The following is a 13,751-nucleotide window of genomic DNA, read 5'->3' as shown; positions in this document are numbered from 1 at the left end:
GACCCGCCCACGCGCGTTGCGCATGCGGAGTAGGGAGGGCGGGTAAAGGACTGCAGGGACCCCGCCGGGTGGGGCGGGGCTTCGATGGGTGGTGGGCGGGGCTGAGGAACAACGGTTTTCTATTGTGGTGGGCGGGGCCTCAGGGAAGGGGGCGGGGCCTCGGTGTAGCGGGCGGGGTCTCTGAGCAATGGGCAGGGACTCGGGGCAGTGGGCGGGGCCTAGGACCAATAGGCTCCTATAAGGGTGGGCGGGGCATTGGGGCAGTGGGCGGGGCATAGGAACAATACAATCATATTGTTGTGGGCGGAGCCTCGGGGAAAGCGGGCGTGGTCTCAATGTAGTGGGCGGGGTCTCTGAGCAGTGGGCGGAGTCTCTGAGTAGTGGGCGGGGTCTCGAGGCAGTGGGCGGGGCCCAGGACCATACCCTTCTATAAGCGTGGGCGGGGTCTCGGGAAAGAGGGCGTGGTCTCCGAGCAGTGGGCGTGGTCTTTGAGCAGTAGGTGGGGACTCGGGGCAGTGGGCGGGGCCTAGAACCAATAGGCTCCTATAAGGGTGGGCGTGGTCTCGCGGAAGGGGCGGAGACTCGGAGCAGTGGGCGGGGCCGCAGCGCAGCGCTCCCCCCCCCCCTCCCCGAGCGGCCAAAAAAGCCAAAGGGTTAAAGACAAGAAGCCGTGAAACCTCCAGGGGCTGGAACGCGTCACCCGCCCCTCGGCAGGAGGGGAGGCAGCTGCTGCTGGGGAACGTCCTGGATCCTTTAATGAAATCAAACGATCCAGCCTGAAAAATTCAAAGCGGGGGAAAATAACCCCAGTTGGGCACAGGAGGAGAGGACATTGACCCTGCTTGTAAGAGTGAACCAGGACTGACCTGGCTTGTGTCAGCACTGGGGTGGGCAGCAGGAGCAGGGCAGGGATTGTCCCCCTGTGCTGGGCACTGGGGAGGGGACACCTGGAATCCTGGGGGCAGGTCTGGGCCCCTCAGGACAAGAAGGACATGGAGGGGCTGGAGTGTGTCCAGGGAAGGGCAACGGGGCTGTGGAAGGGGCTGGAGCACAAGTCTGAGCAGGAGCAGCTGAGGGAGCTGGGGGTGTCCAGCCTGGAGCCCAGGAGGTGAGGGGAGACCTGCTGGCTCTGCAGCTGCCTGAGAGGAGGTTGGAGCCAGGGGGGTCGGGCTCTGCTCCCCAGGAACAAGTGATGGGACAAGAGGAAAGGGCCTCAAGGTGCCCAGGGGAGGTTGAGGTTGGATCTGGGGAACAATTCCTTCCTGGGAAGGGTTGTCAGGGCCTGGCCCAGGCTGCCCAGGGGGGAGTCCCCATCCCTGGAGGGGTTTCCAAGCACTGGAGATGGTGCTGAGGGACATAGGGCAGTGGTGGCCTTGGCAGGGATGGGGGAATGGCTGGGATGGATGATCTTAAAGGTCTTTTCCAACCCAAACCATTCCATGATTCTAGTCCTGGTTTGTATGGGAGGATCTGGGATGGCAGCTAATCCATGGTTTCAGGTTCTACGGCTGCTTTAGCCCATTTATTTTTGGCCTGTTCAGCTTTGTTCAGTCACCACCATGTTCTCAGGCAGCCTCCCCTGGCTGGGTCCCTCCCAGTGCTCTGGGGAAGGCAAAACATGAAACCCAAGATCCCCCCATTGAGAAATGACAGAAAGAAGCAGGAACAACCCCCAGAGCAACCACTGAGAAACAACAGGCTGAAGGTCTCTCAAGTTTATTAGTTGTCAATAACTTTGCTGGTTAAGAGAGGAAAATTATGAAGCTGGAGAGTGTCTCCCCACACTCGTGTTCTCTGCCACTTCCACCACACACACTGAGAACCACCCTGCTGCTCATCAGCAGAGTCTGATGATTGGTGTTTCATTTCATGCTGGTATTAGTAGGGCCTGTCTGTGAGTGGGGCTGTTGCACACTCAGCTCCATCCTGCACTCTGGTACCTCCTTCCCCTCTGGTGATGCTGCTGTTCCACTTTTTCCTTCCCCAAGGACCTGTTCTTACTGATCTCCTGGCAGGAGAGCAGCTCTGTGATGGCTCAGGCTCACCTCACCTCACTTAATGCTGCAGAAAACAAAGGTGGGGTTAAAAGGCCTTTGGTGACTCACCTGCAAGCCCATCAAAGGGCATGTGTCCTAGAACCCAGTCTGCCAGAAACATTAAAGTCTCTCTCCAGGTTCAGCAGCATTTTGTTCTCCTCCCACCCCCAGCAGAAACTGCCACACCAGCTCCTGCACAAGCTGCACTGCAGATGTGAAGGCAGGAGCCAGAGCTGGTAGGTCCCAGGGGAGCAGCCAAGCACAGCCTGGAGGGAGGGGGACACAGCCTGGAGGGAGGGGGACACAGCCTGGAGGGAGGGGGACACAGCCTGGAGGGAGGGGGACACAGCCTGGAGGGAGGGGGACACAGCCTGGAGGGAGGGGGACACAGCCTGGAGGGAGGGGGACACAGCCTGGAGGGAGGGGGACACAGCCAGGAATTCCTCCTGATGGCAGAGACAACCATCACAACCCCTGGGACCTGGAGGTGTCTCCCTCCCCTCTGGGACACACAACCCCATGGGATGAGCTCCACAGCATCACCAGAGGGAAATCTCAACAACGGAGCCCAGGAGTGAAGCCCAACAACCCCCTCCTTCCTCCTCCCTGAGGAGCAGTCCCTCCCTCCACTGCTCCACCAGGACTTCCCACCCAGCCCCAATCACAGACTCGAGCTCAGGATGTTGATCCAACCAGAATGTGCAAAGAATCATCCTCGCCCTTCCCAAACAGGACCAGCAGGATTTAAACTTACCAAGTATTAATGAACCATTACTTCTTATTCAATATGAACAGGCCAATCAGGTTGGAACTGGATCAAAAACCAGTAGAAGCTGCTTTTTTCCTTTTTCCTTCCCCACCTCCCAGCCAGTGGCAGCTCAAACCCTGCTCAGTTGTCCCTTCAGCAGAATCCAACACCTCCAAACTCTTTGATTGTGCTGAAACTACAGGTGGGAAGTGGCAGCAGCCACCCTGAGCATGCAGGATTGACACACACACATTGAACAAGGCCACGGAACAACCACTCAAATCCCCCAGAAATTAGGATAAGTTTCCCTAAAATCATGTAAAAAAAAATAAAATAAATCAAATAGCAACTGATTAAAACCACAGGTCAGGTGTCCAAGTGACTCTCAGCTAATTACAAACGACCAACTCAACTCCTAACTTGCCCAGCAGGCAGCTTGAAGGATGAGAAGAAGCATTTTCCAGGAACATACAAAAAACAGAAGTATGTACAGATCTATTGCAAACGCAGTAAATCAGGTGTGAAGTGGTTCTGGGTCACTCTTGTCTCATCTTCTGGAAAGAAACGTGGGTGATTGGAGAAATGTACTTGTCTGTTCTTCTCTTCCAGCTTCCCACAGTACAACTGCAACCAGCACCCATCCCACCAGAGGGCTCTGCTGCAGAGTCTGGTAGTTTCCCCTCCTTGGAAGTTTGGCAAAGACGAAAATAATTTAAAGAATAAACTGGCTTTTTTTGGTTCAGCCAGTAAGTCTTTCATTTAAAAAAAAACAAAAAAAACACCAAAAAAAAAAAACAGCAAAGGGAATTAAGAACTTGCCAGGATGGGTTCACACACCTGGCTGCTCTTGAGTGAACTGTCACAGGCAAACAGGGCTGCCCAAGGTCACATCTTGTTGGTTTTGAGCAGAAGCAGCAGCAGAGCTTGTGTTGCCATCAGGTCTGAAGAGGAGAAGAGCAGCTGCTCCTGCTTCTGCCTTGGACTGGGAAAGCAGCTCCAACCAGAGGAGGCAGCAGCTGCTCCTCCTCCCCAGCTCCAACCGTCAGAATCCAAATCCAGAGGGTCCAACAGGAGGTTGCTCTTCCCAAAGTGCCTCTACCAGTGCCTGGAATCCACCAGCTCTGGGCGCAGGCTCAGCTTCTTCAGGGTTTCATAACCCACCACGATGACGATGGTGGAAGGGGTGGCCGAGATGATGCGGGCAGAGAGACCCTTGGTCAGGCCCCAGGGACCTTCCTCTGCCATCAGCTGCTTGAAGGTGAGGATGATGGAGCTCTTGCCTTCCACCTGCAAAGCCAGAACAAATATTCACAGAGCTGCTCTGGGCTCCTGCTCCAGCTGTAGATTCTAGAGACTATGGATCAGCCAGTCCAAGGCTGACTGGCTCCAGGGAGACCTTGGAGCAGCTTCCAGTGGCTGAAGGGGCTCCAGGAAAGCTGGGGAGGGGCTTGGGACAAGGGCAGGGAGGGGTGGGATGAGGGGGAGGGATGAAAACTGGGAGAGGGAGCTTGAGGTTGGAGATGAGGAGGGAATTCTGGAGTGTGAGGGTGGGGAGAGCCTGGCCCAGGCTGCCCAGGGAAGCTGTGGCTGCCCCATCCCTGGCAGTGTTGAAGGGCAGGTTGGATGGGGCTTGGAGCAACCTGGGCTGGTGGGAGGTGTCCCTGCCCATGCATGGGTGGGACTGGATGGGCTTTAAGGTCCCTCCAACCCAAGCCATTCCGACTGGATGGGCTTTAAGATCCCTCCAACCCAAGCCATTCTGTGATAACCTGGATCTGAATGGAGAAAAACAAAAAGCCCCAAGTCCCAGAGAAGCAGCAGGCAGTGGGATTCTTAGACCTGTCTCCTCCTTCCTCCCATCTACCCCCATCTAGGAGGTGCTGGATCAATGTGACAGCTCCAGTCTCACTCAAACTGCCACCATGAGAAGCCCCTCTCCTCCTCTGAGGGATGCACAACTGAGGGGAGCCTTCCAGGAGGGAGAAGCCAGATTTGCCACCTGAGCTGCCTCCTGTTATGGCCGAGTGCAAACTAAGCAGAATATCCAGGACAAAAGAAGCTCCAAGCAGGGACAGAAGGGGAGCAGCTTCCCCGAAGCCACAGAGATCAAAGAGCCAAGAACAACCCCACCCCTGCAGACAGACAGACAGACAGACGTGCTGAGCAGGCTGAGCTCTCACCTGCACCCGAGCCCTGATGACATCCATGGGGTTGGTGAGTGTGGAAGCTGTTGCTGCTGCCAGTGGCCCTGATATGGCTTGAAGGAGGAGATGGGGACAGTCTTTAGGAGTCAAGCTGGAAAGCTGTTCTGGGGATGGGAGAGAGTCAAGTTTCAGACAAGTGGCTGCTTATCAGTTCCTTAACCCCACCTGCTCATGTAGCCCCTTTGCAGTGGGCAGGATCCCTTGATTTATCACCTGGCACCTTCTCCCACAGCCTCTCTACGTGGTGCTTTCCACACCAGCCAGAAGGAGCCTGTCCACACCCCCAGGCTTCACCCCACACCCTTGGGCAGCTCCAACACGGGCTCCCAGGCCTGCTGGGCAAACAGGGCCAGCTTGTGTGTCCCCAAAACAGAGCATGGAAAGATCCCCACCCTGCTTTAAAAAGGGGGAAGCCTTTAGACAAGGCTACCAGGAGTTGGCTGTGGAGGTTGGAACGAGTCCAGCAAGCTGCAGTTCCCACCAGGGGATACCCAGATGGGACCCTGTGGTGGGATCTCCAAGGAGAGAAGCCCTAGGAACTGCTCATCCCAGGGATTTCCTCACTCTGGCACATGGGATCTGCATCTCTCACACTTCTGTTGGTTAGAGCTCTTTGGGAGACAGGCCCAAAGTCCCAGTTTCTCTGGGTGATTGGGTGGCAGGGAGGGAGGCAGGACACTGATCTGAACCCTGGCCAGCAGTGTCCTTGGAGCCCCAAGGGAGGTTCAGTGACCTGTGCTGCCAGGGAGACCAGCTGTCCAGGGACACAGGACAAAGAAAACTGGAAGAGGGGAGATTTAGATTAGACATTAGGAAGACATTCTTCACTGTGAGGGTGGAGAGACACTGGAAGTTTTCCCAGGGAAGCTGTGGCTGCCTTGTTCCTGGAAGAGTTGAAGGGCAGGTTGGATGGGGCTTGGAGCAGCCTGGGCTGGTGGGAGGTGTCCCTGCCCATGCAGGGAAGTTGGAACTAGATGATCTTGAAGGTCCTTCCAACCCAAACCATTCCATGATGGCAAGGAAAGGCAGCCCAAGCCCAGATGTCCCAACCCCTGGTGCTCATGTTTAGCACCACGATTCCCCTGCTGAAGACTCAACCCCAGAGTGAGCAGCTGAGAGACACAAGCTCTGTTCTCTCCACATCAACTCGTCCTTAGACACCCACTTTGGAACATGAAAAGTCTCACAATTAATACAGTGGCTTTTGGTGTGAAAAACATGGAGAGTGAAGGGAGGGCTCCCCAAAAAGTTCAGCCTGGAACAACCTCCTGAGCTGCTGCTGCCAGAAGCACAACACTGAGGTCCAACCAGCCCCACCACAACCTGCCCACCCTGAGAAGCAAACCAGACATTCGAGGCACCTGTATTTTGAAAAGCAGGTGACTTCCAAGACATTCTTTAAGCCTAATGCAGGGAAATTAAAGCATCATTAACCATCATCACTTCTAGGCAGATTGCCAGCAGGTAAAGATCAAGTCTAAGAACCACAGGCCAAGCTGCCTGACAGGAATCCAAGGGATTATTGGGGGGGAAAAATGGAAATCTTAGCTGGCCAAAACCACCAGATTTTGGGAACACCCTGAGCACCCCCAGAGCTGAGCCAGGGAGAAAGAACAGACTGTTAAGTGCAGCTTTAAATCACCAGTTTCGGTGCCAGTTTGAAAGGTTTTGAAGCACCATCTTGAGACACCAAGCATGGAAGATGTGGCTTTGGTCTCTGCCTGTTGTTTGGTTTTTGCTCTGCTGGTGGCTCTAAAAGTCTTTTTGCCACATGTGAGAATCCTGAAAGATGATTTATACTTAGGTGGTGCCTTCCAAACTCAGCCCAATGCCAGGGAACAGGTTCCCTCACTTCCATGCAGGAAGTAAGCAGGGTTTGAGATGAGTGGAAGAGGAGGTGGATCAAACCCCTCTTGTCTAGAGCCACCTCAACTCCTCCAGATCCTTCACTCTGCATTTAAACAAACTCTGCTCTGTTAAACTTCCCCCCAACATCTGCACAATCCCTCCAAGCTGGATGCAGCTGTTGGTCTCCAGGCAGTTCTGTTCCCACCCCAAATGGATCCAGGCTGGATCCACAGTTTCTGAGTTGATCTGAGGAGCTTCTAGGGATGAGACACATTCCAAGTCTCCTTTCACTTACCAGCATAGAAGTGATAGAAGGGCCACCAGACAGCACTGTTGGGAATATAGGTGAGCAGGGAGGCCACGTAGCCCCTGTAGAACCCTCTAAAACCATCGGCCTTGAAAATCTGTACGATGATGTCCTTGGTTTGGCCAAAGACCAACATCCTCTTGCCATCTTGGTTCTGCACCTTAAACCTGCCCATGCTTTCCCCTTTCCTCTGCATCATGAGGTGTTGGGAGATGACATCAATGGGCACAGTGATGCTCTGGGCAACCAGGGAGGCTGAGCCACCTGCCACCAGAGACTTGACGGCGTTGTTGTTGTTGTAGCGCGACACGTACTTGCGAGTGAGCTCGTACGTGGTCACGTAGCACTGGCCAGAGATGAGGGTGAAGGTGTTGACCAGGAAGCCCCGGTAGAGCCCAGCTGCTCCTTCTGTCCTCAGGATTTTCACAAAAGCATCAAAAGTGCCATTGTACAAACTCTTGCCCTTCTGAACCTGCAGCCGCGTCCGGATGAGCGTGAAGGGGTAAACGCTGACCCGGATCATCATGGTCATGCAAATCCCAAAGACGTAGAATTTCCTCTTGTCCAGGTGCTCCCACTCAATGATGGGGATGTTGCGTTTGTCCTCCATGACTCCTCGGAGGTGGCTGGAGAGCTGGGGAGCCCCAGATCTACCTCAGAATTCCAGAGCAGGCTCAGGCCTCCTTCCTTGATGGCATCTGAAACAAAAGGATGAAGCACCAGAGTTACCTGAAGCAGCTCAGATCCCCCACATCTGCTGCAGCTCCTGGAGGACACCAAGAGCCCTTCCATAATCCACCCTGCCCACCACAGCCACACCACTCAGCTGCAAGGCAAAGCCTGCCAGACTTGGCAAAGCAGCTGGAGGAGGAGCAGAGCTCCAGCAGCAGGGACTACCTTGTGAGGAACAGGCAGGACCATGGGTTGTCCAGCAGAGCAGCTCATCCCGGGCCTGTGATGCTGCACTTCTCAGTTCCAGGCTCTGTGCAAAGAAGAAAGTGACAAGTCTCCATTTGCATTCCCAGATTCCCTGCACAAAGGAGACCCATTTTTCTGGGCATTTCCATGTCAACCTCCCTGAAGCAGGAGGGTGATGGAAGCCAGGGAAGGGGGAAGAGAAGGTGGGGGAAAGAGGAGCAACAATGGGAGAACAAGGCACACGTGGAAAGGCAGGTGGGGTCACAGAGTCACAGGCTCGTTTGGGTTGGAAGGGACCTTACAGATCCAACCCCCTGCATGGGCAGGGACACCTCCCACCAGCCCAGGCTGCTCCAAGCCCCATCCAACCTGCCCTTGGACACTTCTCCAGCTCACTGTCCGCTCAGGTCCCAGATCAGACCTACACACACATTAGTTCCTCCTTATCTTTCCGTTTCTTGGCTGCTCAGTAAAATATCTTCAAATAAAAAGAGGAACGTGGCTGCTCAAGCCAAAAAAAAAATCAGACTCCAACTAAATATCCAACCAGGAAGAGCCTCCACCTTGATGACCCTGAAATAAAGTTAAAACTTGACAGCCAAGGGATCTCCAGGACAGGCAGCACCTCCCTGAGCTTTACAGCTCAGGTGACCAAAGTTCATCCTCATTCCAACCCTGCAGCATCATTCCTGCTGTGGTGCCACCCCCAGACCTGCTGTCCCTCCAGCCCTGGCACCATCAGAGCACCAGGACCTGAGGGATGAGGCTGGAGCTCCTGGCTCAGCACCCACCAGCAGATCCTTCTCCAGCCACATCCCTGCAGCCACCACCCCCCACTGCCCCAGGACAAGACTCCCCCAGCCCCACCCAGCTCCCTTTCAGCTGTGATCTGCTCCTGCTTGGTGCATGATTAACCATGCTGGGATCAGCTGATCTCCTGAGATACACAAACACAAAAAGAAGAGCACCTCAAAGGGTCAACCCAACACAGAATCATGGAATGGTTTTGGTTGGAGAAGACCTGTGAGATCATCCAGTCCAACCCTTGGTTTTGGTTGGAAATCCCTCCAAGGATGGGGACTTTTAAGATCATCCCATCCCACCATTCTCCCAGCCCTGCCAAGGCCACCACTGCCCCATGTCCCTCAGCACCATCTCCAGGGCTTGGAAACCCCTCCAGGGATGGGGACTCCACCCTGGGCAGCCTGGGCCAGGCTCTGACACCCCTTCCCAGGAAGAAATTGCTCCCGTGATCCAATCTCAACCTCCCCTGGGCAATTTGAACCCATTTCCTCTTGGAACCTGGAGTGGGAGAACTCACATTTTAACAGGAGATGCAGGTGACACCTCCCACCAATTTGGGAACCATTACCACTGTAGCAGAAACGTCTCTGAAGTGGAGAATGGACGGAGCAGCCAAGGAGAAGGATCTGGGGGTGTTGGGGCAGGAGAAGCTCAAGATGAGGCAGCACCATGTGCTGGAGCCCAGAAACCCCCCGTGTCCTGGGCTGTCACCAGCAGCGTGAGCAGCAGGGCCAGGGAGGGGATTGTCCCCTCTGCTCTGCTCTGGGGAGACCCCCTGCAGGGCTGGGAACAGCTCTGGGGTCCCCAACACAGGGAGGACATGGAGCTGGTGGAGAGAGTCCAGAGGAGGCCCCGGAGATGATGGGAGGGCTGGAGCAGCTCTGAAATTCCATGAAATTCACTGAGATCTCCCACATCCAACAGCCATTTGGTTGGAAACCCAAAAAAACAACTGGCAACTCTTTACCTTTGGCACAGAGAAGAAATCAAGATTATGAAATGATGGCAGAAGGTGCCACCAACAGCCCATCCCACCTCTCTCTGCCAACAACATATTTACTCAACATCAGCCAAGAGTGTCAGGGGCCACGGGTCCTGCTGCTGGGCAGGGAAGTTACAAATCCCCACAGGCTCCTGGATCCAACAGGGAATCATAGAATCAGAGGGGTTGGCAGGGACCTCTGGAGATCAGAGTCCAACCCCCCTGCTGCAGCAGGAACACCCAGGGCAGATCCCACAGGAACACATCCACATGGGTCTTGAAAGTCCCCAGAGAAGGAGACTCCCCAGCCTCTCTGGGCAGCCTGTCCCAGGGCTCCCTCACCCTCACAGCAAAGAAGTTTCTCCTCATCTTGAGGTGGAACTTCCTGTGTTGTCACTTGGTTTCCCCTCGTCCTGTCACTGGCACCACTGAACAGAGACTGGCCCATTCTTGACACCCCCTGCAGATATTGATAGACATTCATCAGGTCCCCTCTCAGTCTTCTCTTCTCCAGACTGAACAGCCCCAGGTCTCTCAGCCTTTCCTCATGTGACAGATGTTCCAGCCCCTTCATCATCCTCACAGTCACTGTTGGACTCTCTCCAGTAAATCCCTGTCCCATTAGTTCCATATTTTATGATCAATTAGAATAAAAAACAGTTGAGTGCAATTTCCTGGTGAAGCCTCCAGGGTTTAGTCCATGCTCCAAATTCCTCTGCCACCCAAAGACTGAGCCAGGGAGTCATGGGATGGGTTGGAAGGGACCTTAAGGATCATCTAGTTCCAGGGACACCTCCCACCAGCCCAGGTTGCTCCTGAGATGAGAGGGGAGCTGCACCTGCTGAAAAAACCCCTCATTGCTGCAATAAAGCATCACTTACAAAGTGGCCTTAATTTGTATTTAGTTCTATGTTCTCTAGGGCTTTGGTTTTAGAATTTCAGCCATAACCTCCTTGAGGGAACAACTCTGCTTCCCTTGGCTCTAAGAACTCCTTGTGTTCAGGGTCTAAATTAGAAGGACAAGGTCACCCCAATCCCAGGGCCCTGCCAGGAATCACAGTTGGAAGTTTGTTGGGGGGGGGGAACAAGAGAGGGGAGAGGATAAGGGGGGGCTGAGAGAGGGGAGGAAGGGAGGGGGGCAAAGAGGAGGGGTCCCCAGGGCCACTTCCATCGAGCACCACAGCCACAGCTCTTGCTCTGCCAAGATGAGTTTTGCTCCAAGTGTTGATTCCTCCAGGATCCAAACACCTGCAGCTTCACTGACTCTGGGATGATCCTCCCAGTAACGCTGGGAGGTCGATTCCCAGGCAGCTGCTCAGACTCAGAACCCCCCCCCCCAATGGAGGCCCCAGGGCAGCAGCTCCTGGCCCAGGTCATGGAGCTGCTCTGGATCCCAACACCTGCCCCACCAAACCCACCCTCCGGGATCTCCCTCTGGGAATAAACCAGCATCTCTTGAATTCCTGCCCAGCAATCCCAGCAGAGCATCTCCAGGCAGCCTGTCCCTGCTCCTGCTCTCTCCCTCCTTTGTGGTGGGACCCCCCAGATGCAGCTTCACCCACAGACCACGACTGAGCAGGACCTTCCACCCCTCCCCAACTCCTTTTGCATCCAGCCCCATCAATCCCTTCTCCAAATGTTCCTGCTGCAGCTAAAGATGATTCTTTGGGAAATTAAGCCAGAGCCTTTGTGTGTCCCTGGCCAAGGCCTCTCCTGCTCAGCATACTAATGCCTTCCAGGAGGTCCTGGGAACCACCAGGAGCAGGAGCCAGGCACCTTTCCAGGCCCAGCCCTCCCGGGGTTGCCTGTGGAGATCCTCTCCAGTGGGAAAGCACGAGATCAAACAAAGCCACGAGTCCCTCACATTTCAGGCCTTTAATCTGTGCTGTGCTCCACAAAGTGGTTCTAATGAGGCAGCTCTGCAGAACCTTCACCATTGAACTCCTTGAATCTACCCCAGGATGGAGTCATGGAATGGTTTGGGTCTGAAAAGACCTCTAAGATCACCCAGTCCCACCGTTCCCCCAGCCCTGCCCAGGCCCCACTGCCCCATGTCCCTCAGCACCACATCTTGGAAACCCCTCAGGGATGGGGACTCCCCCCTGGGCAGCCTGGGCCAGGGCCTGACAACCCTTCCCAGGAAGGAATTGTTCCCCAGATCCAACCTCAACCTCCCCTGGGCACCTTGAGGCCCTTTCCTCTTGTCCCATCCCTTGTTCCTGGGGAGCAGAGCCCGACCCCCCTGGCTCCAACCTCCTCTCAGGCAGCTGCAGAGCCAGCAGGTCTCCCCTCACCTCCTGGGCTCCAGGCTGGACATCCCCAGCTCCCTCAGCTGCTCCTGCTCACACTTGTGCTCCAGCCCCTTCCCCAGCCCCGTTGCCCTTCCCTGGACACGCTCCAGCCCCTCCATGTCCTTCTTGTCCTGAGGGGCCCAGACCTGCCCCCAGGATTCCAGGTGTCCCCTGCCCAGTGCCCAGCACAGGGGGACAATCCCTGCCCTGCTCCTGCTGCCCACCCCAGTGCTGACACAAGCCAGGATGCTGGTGGCCTCCCTGGCCACCTGGGCACTCTCTGGCTCATGTTCAGCCCCTCAACCAACCCCCCCAGGTCCTTTTCCCACGGGCACTTTCCAGCTGCTCCTCCCCAAGCCTGGAGCGTTGCCTGGGGTTGGTGTGACCCAAGGGCAGGACCCACAACTTGGCCTGGTTGAACCTCACACAAAGAACTGGCTCTAGAACCAGCCCCACTGAGGCTCTGCAGCTCCTCCACAACCAGCTGTCTCTCTGCAAACAGAGACACCCCGAGGCCAGCCCCTCCCCGCCCCCAGCCCGCACCCCGGAGCCGTGCCCTGCAGCAAAGCCCCTCCTGCCCGGCGGCTGCGGCACCGGCGCTCCCGGCCCAGCCCCAGCCCCGACGGGCTCCCAAGGCAGCGAACACGCGCGGCCTTTGGCACCGGCCCCGCTCAAGGTCACGGAGGGGGCGGCAGCCGCGCGGCCTTTCCCAGCCCCCCCGCTTCGGCGGCCCCGACTCTCCCCGCGCTTTGCTTTTCCTCTGCCTCCATCTCCTTCCCCGCCCGCCCCCGGGGGGGGAACCTCTTGTACCAACCCCTCCCCGTGCTCCCCGGGGGCTCTGTCTGTCCCCGGGGGTCCCTGCCAGCCCCTCAGCCCGTCCCGGGGTCCCTGTCACCCTCAGAGGTCCCTGCCCGCCCCGCAGCCGCCCCTGCCCTGGGGGGGGTGTCTTCCCATCACCCCCCGACCCGGGGGGGGTCTCCCCCATCACCCCTTGACCCGGGGGGGGGGGTCTCCCCACCACCCCCTGGCCCCGTGGGAGGGGTCTCCCCCATCACCCCCTGGCCCGGGGGGGGGTCTCCCCACCACCCCCTGCCCCGGGGGTCTCCCCATCACCCCCAGCCACCGCCCCCAGCCGCTCCAGGCCCCGCTCCCCCCTCCAGCCGCCCCCCTCCCGCCCCGCCCGCCCAGGCCCGGCCTCCCCCTCCGTCCCCACCACCGGCCCCGCCGCCCCCTTTTACCTCAAGCCGGCGGGCGGGAGACCCCGGTCCCGCCCCGCCGCCCGCCGGTCCCGCCGCCCCATGGCCGCTGCCCCGGAAGTGAACGGCGGCGGCGGCCGCGCGCCCCGGGCCCGGAGCCGCCCGGGCAATCAGCGCCCGAGCGCCGCCGCCATCGCGGGCCCGGGCCGAGCCGCGCCGGAAGTGCCCCCCCTCCGCTTCCGGCCGCAGGAGAGCGGGCAGCGCGCATGCGCGGGCAGGGCCGCCCCGCGCCTTAAAGGGGCCGCGCTCGGTTACAGCTCTTAAAGGGCCAGCGGCCCCGGAGCACCGGGCGCGAGGTGTGCGTTTCCCGGGAAGGGTTCGCGTCCTGGAAAGGGCGGAGATGGAGCCAGGGAGGGG

General features: G+C 57.2%; 1 protein-coding gene across 1 annotated transcript; it reads right to left on the bottom strand.

Annotated features, from left to right (window-relative positions):
• Positions 1 to 1,700: 1,700 nt before the first annotated feature.
• Positions 1,701 to 13,560, bottom strand: SLC25A44 (solute carrier family 25 member 44). Its single transcript, XM_051641086.1, has 5 exons — positions 13,377 to 13,560; positions 8,041 to 8,125; positions 7,132 to 7,841; positions 4,965 to 5,092; positions 1,701 to 4,071 (listed from the first exon to the last, which is right to left on the bottom strand). Exons 3-5 carry the CDS (start codon positions 7,751 to 7,753, stop codon positions 3,880 to 3,882), a joined length of 942 nt encoding a protein of 313 aa, XP_051497046.1. The 5' UTR covers positions 7,754 to 7,841; positions 8,041 to 8,125; positions 13,377 to 13,560; the 3' UTR covers positions 1,701 to 3,879.
• Positions 13,561 to 13,751: the final 191 nt, after the last annotated feature.

The sequence above is a fragment of the Apus apus genome, chromosome 27 (genome assembly GCF_020740795.1).
Source record: "Apus apus isolate bApuApu2 chromosome 27, bApuApu2.pri.cur, whole genome shotgun sequence".
Lineage (NCBI taxonomy): Eukaryota > Metazoa > Chordata > Aves > Apodiformes > Apodidae > Apus > Apus apus.
The sequence above is the reverse complement of the archived record's forward strand: the minus strand, read 5'-3'. Positions and strand labels throughout refer to the sequence as shown.

Bases quoted from the DNA above. Each gene is read 5' to 3' on its own strand.
- SLC25A44 (XM_051641086.1), bottom strand. From the start codon at position 7,753: ATGGAGGACAAACGCAACATCCCCATCATTGAGTGGGAGCACCTGGAC. The intron at 5,093-7,131 runs GTAAGTGAAAGG...TCCCATCCCCAG, and splicing joins CTTCTATCACTTCTATGCTG to AACAGCTTTCCAGCTTGACT. The intron at 4,072-4,964 runs GTGAGAGCTCAG...CTGGCTTTGCAG, and splicing joins TCATCAGGGCTCGGGTGCAG to GTGGAAGGCAAGAGCTCCAT.